Source organism: Embiotoca jacksoni, unplaced genomic scaffold, assembly GCF_022577435.1.
Source record: "Embiotoca jacksoni isolate LCO1_2020_lvr unplaced genomic scaffold, fEmbJac1.0.p SCAF_2, whole genome shotgun sequence".
Lineage (NCBI taxonomy): Eukaryota > Metazoa > Chordata > Actinopteri > Embiotocidae > Embiotoca > Embiotoca jacksoni.
This window is the reverse complement of record NW_027185340.1, coordinates 17856318-17868852: the sequence shown is the minus strand read 5'-3', so window position 1 is coordinate 17868852 and position 12535 is coordinate 17856318. Positions and strand designations below refer to the sequence as shown.

General features: G+C 38.9%; 1 protein-coding gene across 1 annotated transcript in view; it reads left to right on the top strand.

The window, feature by feature from the left end:
- The window catches only part of calcrla (calcitonin receptor-like a), a 33385-nt gene extending 22355 nt beyond the window's left edge, over window positions 1-11030 (top strand). Inside the window, exons 5-14 of the mRNA XM_069154843.1 lie at window positions 254-364; window positions 1101-1213; window positions 1645-1736; window positions 1835-1961; window positions 2121-2274; window positions 2395-2455; window positions 3150-3216; window positions 4222-4440; window positions 5752-5793; window positions 7120-11030. Coding sequence (XP_069010944.1) covers window positions 254-364; window positions 1101-1213; window positions 1645-1736; window positions 1835-1961; window positions 2121-2274; window positions 2395-2455; window positions 3150-3216; window positions 4222-4440; window positions 5752-5793; window positions 7120-7341 — 1208 coding nt within the window. The 3' untranslated portion in view covers window positions 7342-11030. The remainder of the gene's footprint in view (window positions 1-253; window positions 365-1100; window positions 1214-1644; window positions 1737-1834; window positions 1962-2120; window positions 2275-2394; window positions 2456-3149; window positions 3217-4221; window positions 4441-5751; window positions 5794-7119) is intronic.
- Window positions 11031-12535: the final 1505 nt, after the last annotated feature.

Below are 12535 nucleotides of genomic sequence, written 5' to 3'. Positions count from 1 at the left end.
AAGAGAAAGTTGTCAGTCTTAATAGGAAAGTTTTTAAAGTGAAATAAAGCCTTTCCCGATATTGCATATATGTAGTGTCTGTTAAAATCACAATGTAAGGAACAAACTGCACTGAAGCGGTCTGCAGAGAGTATTTATTGATTATTAAAAGTGACATTGAAATACTGAACATGATTTCTTTCGTATCAACTTTATTGTAAAGAAAGTGTTTTATCAGAAAAAACTGACTACACTAACATCTCCGTGGTTTTAGAGCCCATGTGTAATCGCACGTGGGACGGCTGGCTGTGTTGGGACGACACCAAAGCAGGAATTACACCCGAGCAGCACTGCCCGGACTACTTCCAGGATTTTGATCCTTCAGGTGAGAGATCTGCCGAGCTGGTAGGAGCCAAAAAATGCTGGGTTCAGTTTCAAGTTTGACAAAGCTGAATCAGCAGGTGTGGAGATTTCCTGACTTTTAGTCTTTGATATTGATGAAATTCTGATCCATAGTTTTCAGACTTTTACTTTAAATTCTGAATGCTGTCCAGGACTCTATAGCGATGACAGTGAAAACTGTGCCTTACAGGCTGCTCGGAGACAACATACAACCCAGTTACAGCAATGAAGCATGAAGGCCTTCTGCTGTTGAGTAAATAGATGTGCATTTATAATGCTTGAGATGTCTAAAAAAGATGGTTATAGCTCCTCTTTATGGCGCAAGCTTTTATGTGCATTTATCAATTGTCCTTCCATGTTTGCATTGGTGTTAATGCACCAGTGTTTTTTTAGTCCAAGATTTTGAATCAAAACTTCAGTACAGCACGTCCTTTATCAGGATATGCACTTGTACGATTAGATTCAATCCCTCTAAAATAGCTGTTTTTAGCAGTTTCTTGTATATTAAATTTATTTTATTTTTTTCAGAATACAACAATAATTTCTGTTTGCATTTTATTTAAAAAGGCACAGGAACCTTCTACCCGCATATACCCTGCATAAATACCAATAAATATTTGTAAAATTCAGCGCATAAATGGTTTAAAAATTCTGAAATTAATGGCGTGAACATCAGCTTCCTGGATGAAGTGTTTTCTTTTCTTTTTTTTTTCCTGCAGAGATGGTCACAAAGATTTGCACTGACAGCGGTCATTGGTTCCTGCATCCTGAGAGCAACCGAACGTGGACCAACTACACCCGCTGCAATGAACACACCAACGAAGGCAGAGTGGTGAGCCAACGCATAAAACTGCATTAATGCATTTAAGAAAATAAAGAACTGAATCATGATCAGCAACAATCTTTTCATAAATGTCTGTGAATTTACTGTGTTTTAACAAAGACAAGAAGACGGTATAGAAGGCCGTTAATGTGCATATAATAAGTGTCATTTTGAATTTAGGCAAATTTAGACACTTGTATTTCAAATCTATACTGAGCCGAATTGTGCGTCTAAAAAAGTTCCAAAATTATTCTAGTGGTGCTAAAAATGTGCCGTTTTAATGTTAATATTCACCAGCTGGGGATTATAATTATCCACCACAAAAGCACCGTATTTTCATTGATGCTATAGTGTTATCTTGTCTCAAATACGTAGTCATTAGGAGATTAACTATCAGACCGAACCACATCATCTAATTTCCTGCTTTTGTCTCCTTCCAGACGGCGATGAATCTCCTCTACTTGGCCCTCATCGGACACAGCCTGTCGCTGACCTCGCTCTTCATCTCGCTGGGAATATTCTTCCATTTCAGGTGAGGCGACATCCCATATCTCTGCATGCTTCACAGACACCGATTTCCCAGTCTTTGCACGAGTTAAAAGCTATAACTTTGTCTTTCTCTTCGTGCAGGAGTTTGAGCTGCCAAAGGATCACCCTCCACAAAAACCTCTTCTTTTCTTTCATTCTGAACTCTGTGATCACCATCGTTTCGCTGACCGCAGTGGCAAACAACCAGGAGCTGGTGCAGAGGAATCCAGTATGTTTTATCCCATTTATTAATTGTTTATTTATTTTTTATTGCCATTTTAGTTAATGTATTTAAAAATAAATTTAAAAAAAAAAAAGCTCCACTGAAGTTGCACAACTGGGTGCAGCCAGCATCCATATTTATTATGTGCATGTTCTTCCTCCTCAGACGAGCTGTAAAGTGTCCCAGTTTATTCATCTGTACCTGTTTGGCTGTAACTACTTCTGGATGCTGTGTGAAGGAATATATCTGCACACTCTCATCGTAGTGGCCGTGTTTGCTGAGAAGCAGCACCTGATGTGGTACTATCTGCTAGGCTGGGGTACGTAGGGGTACAAGCACAATAACATTTTTTTTTTTTTTTTTTTTTTTTTTTTTTTTTAAAGATCTTTTGTTTCATTACTAATTATTCTTTTTTTTTTTTTTTTTTTTTTTTCTGCAGGCTTTCCTCTTATTCCGGCTTCCATACATGCCGTTGCTCGGAGTTACTACTACAACGACAAGTAAGCGAACACTACAAAGGGGCGCAGTATAAAAGATTAAATCAATAAATGAAGAAAAACAACACTAAATATGATGAAGTACAAAAATTACATAAACATAAAACCGATAGATTCTGTAAATATGCAGTCCCTCCAGGAAATGTTGCGATCGCAATAATTAACGTAAATTCATGCAATTTTTTTTATCAACAGAACCTGTGCTGAAAGTATTATGGCATGAAGTCGTGTTTTCAAACAAAACTCATTTGAACAGCATGATTAATTTGACAGGAACTGACTTTTTTTTTTTTTTTTTTTTAATCTCTGCTTGCATTTTTTGTAATTCCCTCAATTTTACTGCAAAAACTCCACATTTTACATCGCAGTTTTTGAGAATATCTTCTGCAAAATCAAACATTTGTGATCACAACAGTCACTAAAAAAAAACACTGCAAAATCCTGGAGGGACTGATAATGGTATAGATCGTCTGAAATTATCTGCTGTTTGTTTATCTGCATCTTTCACAGTTCAACAAAGCATTGAACCTCACTTTCAGCTTCTCTAATGAATCTGTCCACTGAACTGTTGCAAACTGCCAATTAATTCCCCAGAAAACGCACTGATCTGCATGATGAGTCAGCTGTCATGTGATGCATTGATACCATTGTGTAAACCTTTTTATTTTTTTTATTTTTTTTTGCACTCCACTTGTAGCTGCTGGATCAGCGCCAAAACATCGCTACTCTACATCATCCACGGTCCCATCTGCGCTGCTCTTTTGGTAAAAAGGCTCGCTCTGTTTCCTCACAGCATTCAAGTAAAACACAATATTTACAATATTCACTAAAACAAATCATCTGATTGGCTCCATGTTTCTCCTGGTGCACTGTTTTTATTGCACAATGAGCACAAAAAGCTGCTTTTGTCCTCTTCTGAAGTAGACACTGCAGGGGAGGTCGGGGGGTGGGGGGGGCTGCAAGAAGGCCACAGTTTCATAGCACGCATAATTGTGTTTGTCTTGTGAAATCAATGCATCTGCCCCTCGGAGGATCCACCCACTGGTCCCCAGGCCAGTGTTGTTTTCTAGGAATTCACCTAATCAGGACAGTGGGGCATGCTTCAGAGAAATGCTGGTCCCTAAAGACCCTCTGAGCACTGAATGTTCAGCCTCGAACAACATTTATAATGATTTATTTTTTTGCAGGTTTCATATCCAAAAACAGGTTTGGGTGTTTTTGTTTTTATTTAAACCTTATCCAATTTCAGAACTGATTTATGTGGAAATTAACTTAAGAGTCTGTGAGTTGTACCATTATCGATAGAGCAAATGCAGTCATGAATATTTAACAGAAATTGATGACTTTTTCATTACATTTGAACAAGGAAACACGTGAGCCTCGTTAAAATGTTGTTGTAAGGTACTATACTCAAACAAATCACAGAGAATTTACATTTTGTTGTCAGTTTCAAATAAAAAAAAAAATGTATTAGTTACATGGAAAAAATGTAATCAATCCTTCAAATCCATTAAATTCGAATCAGGGTTTACACAATAGGTGCTAAATCATTAAAACCTCCTTTGGAAGTCAAAGGTGAAAGCTGTTCTTGTTCAAATATGTCAAAAAGAAATTCAACAACTATCAAGGGGTGCACCTTTTTTCACTTTTTTTTTTATATCTTTGTACCTTTCTATGACAAAGTACTGCTCAGTATTTAGAGGATGAATTTACATTTATCCTAAAAGCCAGAATATTATGCTGATTTATATACGTTCTTCTCTCATCAGGTCAACTTGTTCTTCCTCCTGAACATCGTGCGAGTTCTCATCACCAAATTGAAGGTGACCCATCAGGCGGAGTCGAGTCTCTACATGAAGGCAGTGAGAGCCACCCTCATCCTGGTGCCTCTTCTGGGAATTCAGTATGTCCTGCTTCCTTACAAGCCAGAGGGACGGGTCTCCTCGGAAATATACGACTACATCATGAACATACTAATGCACTACCAGGTGAGAGGATGGTCAGTGGTCAGTCCCTCCAGGATTTCGCAGTTTTTTTTTGTGATTGTTGCAATTCAAAAAATGTTTTCATTATGCGGTGGATTTTTCCAAAAATTTCAATGTGATTTGTGAAGTTTTAAGTGAGTTTTTTTTTTTCTCATAAAATTACAAGAATTAGAAAAAAAATTCCAAGTCTAGAAAGCACTGCCTGATAAAGGAATAATTAATTCTAATCATGCTGCACATCACTGAAATATTTTAGTTGGAATCTTTTTTTTAGCCATTTATTGAACTTAGAAAACCATGGGGCTAAAAGTAAAACAACTCTGACGTAGCTTTACAGAACAGACAGTCTGTGACTAATACAGAAAACAACCACTACGTCAGCTGTCAAAATAAGAACTTTAATGCTGTTTAATTATAATTAATTCAACACGCAGGTAAAGTGCAGTCTCTTACAACTTGATGCGTGTATACAATTATTTTAACATGCAGTAATATGTAATCACTTCCTTTGATAAAAAGCATTTAATTTGATCTTTTTATTGCGAAGACAACATTTAACGCAAGCTTTTTTCTGGTTTCCTCCGGTGCACTGAGTTTTATTTGGTGCCAAGAAAACAGCAGCAGATATTGCGAAGTTTGCTTCAATTTGCGTTAATTATCACGATTTCCTGAAGGGACGGTTTAAGGGCTTGAGTCATGTGTTATTTTGTCCAGTCAAGTCGTTACCGAGTCATTATGCTTCTTCGGACATTTAAAAAGAGTACACAAACGGCTGTACATCGATATGTTATGTAGGTGCGTGTCAAATGTATATTTTTAGGAAGGTATTCAAAGGTTGCTGCCTGTTGCATGCACTGTTTGTAAAGCCCTGCTGTCTTTGTAGTGTATATAACATTTATCATGAAACCTGACGACACGTTAGTCTGTCTCTCTCTCAGGAATGTATGTCACTGAAATGAGCCGCTGCCTGCAGTTCAACCTCATTATTTTCTTAGCTTTTAGTAAAAGCCAAACATTCTCTTTGGCCTCCGAGGTGGTCTTTGTTTATGTTCTGGAACCACTCAAAGAACAGCGGGAAGGAAGGCATGAATTATCCGAGCCCAAAAAGGGGCTGAAATTAGTTGGATGTTGACAAGGTGTTATCTGATCATCCTGAGCTCGTCTCAGCACGGGCAGCGAAAACATCTTGAGCAACAGGCCGTATCCGCTCTCAAAATATATTCAGATTGACCCCTTTTAATTTTTTTGTACTTCACAGCTCTTTAGATAATGTCTACAAACTACTTACTAAGCTGTATGTCGTCTCTCTTCCAGGGTCTGCTTGTGGCTACCATCTTCTGCTTTTTCAATGGAGAAGTAAGCTGGGGTCATGCCCTTTTTCTTTTCTTTTTTGTAATACATGCATCCACACAAACTCTATTCCACACTTTCCCTTAATAATGAGGAGCAGCCTAACAAAAACTCCTCTACACTGGATGGTGGAGGAGGAGGCGGCTTAATAGGCACTCCAGACACTAAAGATTTTTCTGTTGGCGAGCAGCTATATATATGGGCTGTAAACAGATTCCTATCAATTATGCAGGTGATAGATCTGCATACAGAATAGCTTGTTTTTGCTTGAGGTACTGTAAATGGCGTGCAAGAACCGCTGAATTACTCCTCTTTGATGTGGAAAGAAAAAGAGTTCGCACAGATTAGTAATTTTACTTGCTATCTCGTATAATTTGCTGCTGTGTGTTCTGAACCCGCGCTCATTGTTTGCTCAAAGAAGCACTGACGTTGTTATTTCTATACGCAGGAAGAGAAGAAATGGATGCACAGCCTATAGATCCTTGATCAAAACACAGTTGTCTCAAAGTGCTTCAGAGAGAATTCAAGACATGATCAAAAGCGAAAGATGACATCAGTCCAAAAGCTTGAACATTATATAGGCCTTCTGTTTTTAATAATACGTGGTCTTCTTTCCAAAGCTGTGTTTGAATAGAAAAATACCAATATGCAAATAGAGACAAATAGGCTATTAGCCTACCTCAGCATTAAGACTGGAAACAGCATAAATGGCATGTCGGGCCTTTTTTCCACCCGTGACATCAGTTAAGTTGCCAAAACGTTAGCTTTCGAGGCGCCGTCCACATTGCTGTTGCTGAGCACAATGTTTTTATGACTTGACCACTTGAACTCCAAGTATACAGTTAGCACAACTTCCCATGTTGTAACCGCGACTGTGGGAGTTTGATTTAACTGCATACTGGAAACGGTGCGGAACAGCTAGTCCTGAATCATCACTGGCATTTCTTTCCACTTATGACATCCGGGGGTGTTGTCACAGTGTACCTCAACATTGCACAGAACGGGTGAATTAATAAACTGTTATCCATGAAAAAAATTATTAGACTACTCCAACTCCCTCTAAAATCGCAGTGTTGTTTTTTTTCTGTTTGTGTACAGATTTAAAAAATGCGATACGGTTTGCTAATTAGTCAGCTTTTAGTTGATGGTATGGATGTTTTTTTGTTTTTGTTTTTTCCCTCAGAGGAGCCGTGCTGGCAGATTTCCCCGGTCTTTATAGCTACAGTGTTTATACATAATTTACTCTGAGCTAATCATGTACCAGTTCTAGCTTTTACGTCAATTAATGATTCAGACTCCCATTAATATCTAAAATGCGGTTTCTCTGCTCAGGTCCAAGCGGTTTTGAGGAGACACTGGAACCAGTATCAGATCCAGTTTGGCAGCAGCGTAGGAAACCACTCGGACGCCCTGCGCTCGGCCTCTTACACGGCCTCCTCCATCACCGAGGTGCAGGGCTGCTACAGCATCGACAGTCACACAGAACACATGAACGGCAAGGGCTGCCACGACGCAGACGCCTCCATCTTAAAGTCGGACAGCCCCTTCGCCTGACACCGACAACCCGTCTTAAAACTCTCGTCCGTCCCGCCACGCCCCCCCTTAAAATCTGCAGCATGTTCGGAGCTCCGTGGCGACCGGGGGGGAAACACGCCTCTTCCTTCAGCTATAATGTCAGAAGAAATGATCGAGGAAAAGGATCGTACACCCACACGAAGGAAATGAATCGCCTCATGCCAACACAGGCCCTTGAACAGTACTGTAAGATGGGCTCAATGCAGCTTCTCCTGCGCCGTGTTTTGTCTCCAACTTGCACCTGAACTGCTTCACTTGGACTAAGATACATTCACGATAATCACAATACGGTTACGATTTTTCTGCCTGACAAAATTGTTTTTTTTAAATGGATGAGTACTGACTGCTTGGCTTTCCCTTCGGGGGTCATGTTGTGCGCAAAAAAAAAAAAAGCTTTTGGTTACACTGTAAATTCTTTTGACACGATTAGTGCCAAACCAAGAACTCTCTGCCTGCCTCATTTAAATTTTTTTTTACTTTCAATAAAGAACCAGAACGGCGATAGGACGTCTAACAGGTGCATAATAATATATTAAAGCTATATTATATCTTTCACATGTTAAACTTAATTTATCTAAACAGTATCTTGTTTATTAAATGAAAACAGAATAAATAACATACAGTATTTATAAAAAGTTGACACACAATTCAAGATTAGTCCATTTAATACTAATATGACTTGTTGCCAGCTACATGTAAACTTTTCTTCTTTTTTTTTGTATCTTGTGTTTCAGGGTTTGTCGCTACGCGTGTAGTTAATGCAGATGATGATTACAGAATCACACCGTAACTGTACGTTTCGATTCTACACATTTGGGGATTTTTTTTTTTTTTTTTTTTTTTCATAACGTTGGACCGTCTTTAAGTGATCCTTACCGACATGCATCCTTTAAACCACACAGAAGCTCGTAATGTTTACACAGAAGCCATCGTGAAGTTACGAGTACTCTACAATCTGCTCACAACACTTGAATGTAACAGTTGAGCTTACAGACGCCGGCTCTGTTGAACATAAGTACATCACATTCCCTCTCACTGCAGTCTTTACACTTTCCCTGAAGATTTAACTGAGCTATGAGTATTTTTGCATGTTAAGACTGAAAAAAAGCATAGGGTTTAAAAAAAAAAAAAAAATGCTAGGCGCTGCATCAGCAAGGCCGTGTTGCTTCAGTTACTGGTGGCACGAGGAACAACGGTTCAGGAAGTCCAGATTTGTTGATGCGTACATCTGTAAGTTTTTAAGGAACAGGTTAAGATTTTTTACATGCATTTCAATACAATATTCACATACAATTGCGAGAGTTGTTTGATAATTCCATCGGTTCGTACGAGGCGTGATTGTACTCCCATCGCAGTGCAACTTATTGTCACTAAAATAGGGGAAAAACTTTGGTTCGGTTCACGTTCGTTGTCAAAATATTATTATTCGAATATAAGCATATGCTCACGCAATCTTCAACTACAAAATATTTTTAAATTTGGGAAAAAAAGATGTTGGTCTGTCAATAATGACATTGATGAATTAATTGAATTGACTAATTCATTGACTTAAATGTCTATTAAAGCTTCCGCTACACTTTAAAGAGGAAAAATGGCAGAAGAGCAAAAACATCACATCTGTGTGGAGCGATGATTGATTGATTGATTGATTGATTGATTGATTGATTGATTTGTCTAAGGGGCACTCCCTCAATTACTTTCATCTTGTTGAGCACAATTCTTCTGCCCTGGAACCCGACTGGAGAATTAGTGGCACCGCCAGCTTACCACAATAAAACAAATCCTCCTAACTGCAGAATAAAATGGATGCACAGATTTTTTTTTTTTTTTATCTCATTTGTTATAAATGTCCTAAACGTGGTTATTCAAGGCAACGGTTATTTTCATTCTCTCTCTGAGCGTGAGGTAAAGAGGCAATTGTGTGTTTTAAGATAATGCTGCTGTATTGTAGCATAAGTGTGGTCAAATTTTGGAAGATAACACTGTGTTGTTGTTTTTTTTTGCTGGAGCCCTTCTGGTTTGGCTTTAAAGTCAGTATGTACACAGCCTCATTCAGAAGTACATGGGATGAGAAGCTGTGCAAAATATATTTTTTAAAAAAAGGGAAAAAAAAGAACTACAAAATTAAGTCTTTGTAAAGCATTTAGCTGCATCCGGATGTTTTCAAACCTGTTCAATAATCACTGCACTTTTTCACAGTTATGTAATCATTTCACTCAATCACATCCCACAACCTTTTATTGTTGTTTTTGTCTTTATTTTTTTTTAGCATTTTTAACACATTGTCCATAATGCAGGGAACACGAGTCACGATCAGTTGATGTAAATATTTTTGTAAATCTAACTTTTCTGAAGAGGTCAAGCTGAACGTGTGTGTGTGCGTGTGTGCGCGCCTGATTTATATTTACAGTATTTATGAGTATATTGTACTCGCAAGCATTCAACCACGACTTCTGTTTTTTACAATGGGAGGGACGGGGCTACATCCTGGGACCTCTCAACATGCTACTGTATCTGTCTGCCCGTTTTACTCGTCACCCTCCTCATTAGGCTCTGTCACCTTTTTGTTTTGTCTGTAAGCGCAGAAATGGCGCAAGTCTGACTACGTGAAGAGTCACATTCAACCTCCCAAAGGGCATGTTTTCTTTACCGTTTCAAATCGGAGTATTGAAAACCAAAACACACCTCTTATGTCCCAATTTTTCAAGTTTATTCATTCTTTCTTGTCGGATACAGTAACTCAATTATTAATACACACAATAGTTCAAAATAACCATCTTCCAACAAAATGTAATTAACACTTACAGAGCTGGCTATTTTTTTATCTGTGGTCATTTTTAAATGTCACCATTTTCAGTCTTCAATCCAACTGTGATGACTTGACGAACTTGATTCTACACAGAACAGGAAAATTCAATATTTCTAAGAAACATCATTTAAGAAAACATATTCTTGGTGGCCAATGTTTGAGGGAAAGGTATCATTTCAGACACATGAATATATTCACAGTATTGAAAGCCATTGCTATGGTATGAGATCAAACTGTAGTATCACACATACCAGTTTGTACTTTTCTATGTCAGATCTGCAGGACAGTTTCTCCATTCAGACATCAACTACATGACCTACATCTGTGGCTTGCTTTGCAGCAAGTGATTAATGTTCAATGACAGAATTATGAAGCCTTCATGAAGTCATGTCCAGTGTAGTGATGCATCATTTATGAAACTACAGTAATTTCACCAGAACTGCAGAAAAGCCAGAGGCTTTTTTGGCAAATGTAGTAAAAATTTGTGTATCATTTCAGTTGTGTATTTTATGTGTGAAATTGACTCTCCAAAGATTTTGTGAAGTCCCCAGTGACACTTTGGTAAAATATGTAAAGTATATGACAAAAGCATTGAGGACAATGTCAGTAGTTTTTGTTTGTACTGTACTGTATCTAACTTTGTAGTCTTGACGCGTTGACTCCACACTGCTGTTTGAATGTAAATGTTTTTGTTTTATTTTCTGGATGTGAAGAACACATATATATATATATATATATATATATATATACACACACACATATATATATTTACGTACAATGTCTCTTTTTATTTCACTGACGTAGACAATGTTGCTATCTTGTTTGTATCTGCATGCTAATACAGTATAGCACAGCACTAGCCCTCAGCTGTAGTTGTTTTTTTTTGTTTTCATTTTCTGGTATGTTTTTTCTTTGCGTCTGGCCCAAGTATATTGAAATTTTAACACAACAAACATTTGCGATGCCATTCTTGTTTCAACCAAGCAGCAACCAGCAGACTTCACCCGCTGGTTTGTGAACAACCGTTCTGAAGCCTCGAGTTTGGCCGGTAGTGACCATGTTTGATCGAGCTGGGGGAGGAGCGAGTAGTGGATCTGACTGCATCTGATTGGATACTACGCCCCCCCCCCCCCCCCCCCCCCCCATCGATAGCTGTAACAGCACAGCACTGTCAATCAGACAGACACGCCCCCAGAAACACGGCTTTATGAAGCTTCTTTTATAATTAATGACGGGATTATTTTCAGATGGACCACCAGAAAACTAATGAGAAGGAACGACTTTAGCTAACAAAACCGAGATAACGCATGGAGAAATTTTATTGACTGACAATTTTATGAGAGAAGTTGAATGGGAGTCTACGGAGCCAGAGGCGTTTTGGAGCCAACCTCTAGTGGCACTCGGTGGTATTGCAGTTTACGACACTTCAGCATCGGCCTCATTTTTCAGGCCAGGAAGATGCGTCCACTTTTGGCCACTACGGCCACGCTCTATTGGGAATCGTTTGCCACCGTGGCAGCTACCCTTGGCTGAAAGCATTTTCTGAGTACAGCATATATTTTTTTAATTGTTTTATTAAACGCGAGCAGCTTGACGAGATGCTTGGCGCTCGGAAAGCTTTTCCCATCAGTGAGAGTTGAAAAATGTTAAAACTGTGCTCGTCACTGTCACCAGCCATCCAATCACAGCTAAGGAGGGGCGGGACAAACGCGGTTAACCACCGACACTGGTTGCTGATTTGTCTGCCCTTCGGGGTGCATGCATGTGCAAATGCTACGATACGAGTTCCCAGACGGCATTCACATCAAAGAAAACTGAAGCTGTGAGCGACAGTCGGTGCAGTCATGTTAGTTTGAGGAAAGATTTATCTTTCACTAATACGAAACTACGTAACTACAGTGTTACAAATGTCATCCACCAATGCAGCTAGTTTCTGTTCAGTTATTTAAAAGCCAATCTACAACCATACAACCAAATCAATTCGCCTTCATTTTAAGACGTTATACAAGTGTTTGATATCATACACGTTGGTCCCACCTGAGTTGAGTGTTAAAAGTCACGCCTGCCAAAAGAACGTAGTGTAACTGACTTGTGTAGACACCTCTGTGGCTCTGTAGTGGGCTGCTGTAATGAGAAACATCTGTTGGGAAAGAGTCCCCACAGTAACTGTCAGAAGGAGCAAACAGGCTTAATGTTATCCATTTCCCAAATCCCTTTTGTTGTGAGCAGTTTGAGAAACGTCTGTTACAAAATACGTGATTGTGGGACATTGTGACCGACACCATATCAATACAAATTATCTGATTCAAACCCACTTGAGTGTGATAGATTTAATGTGACGGGAGGGAAGACATGTTTAGAAAA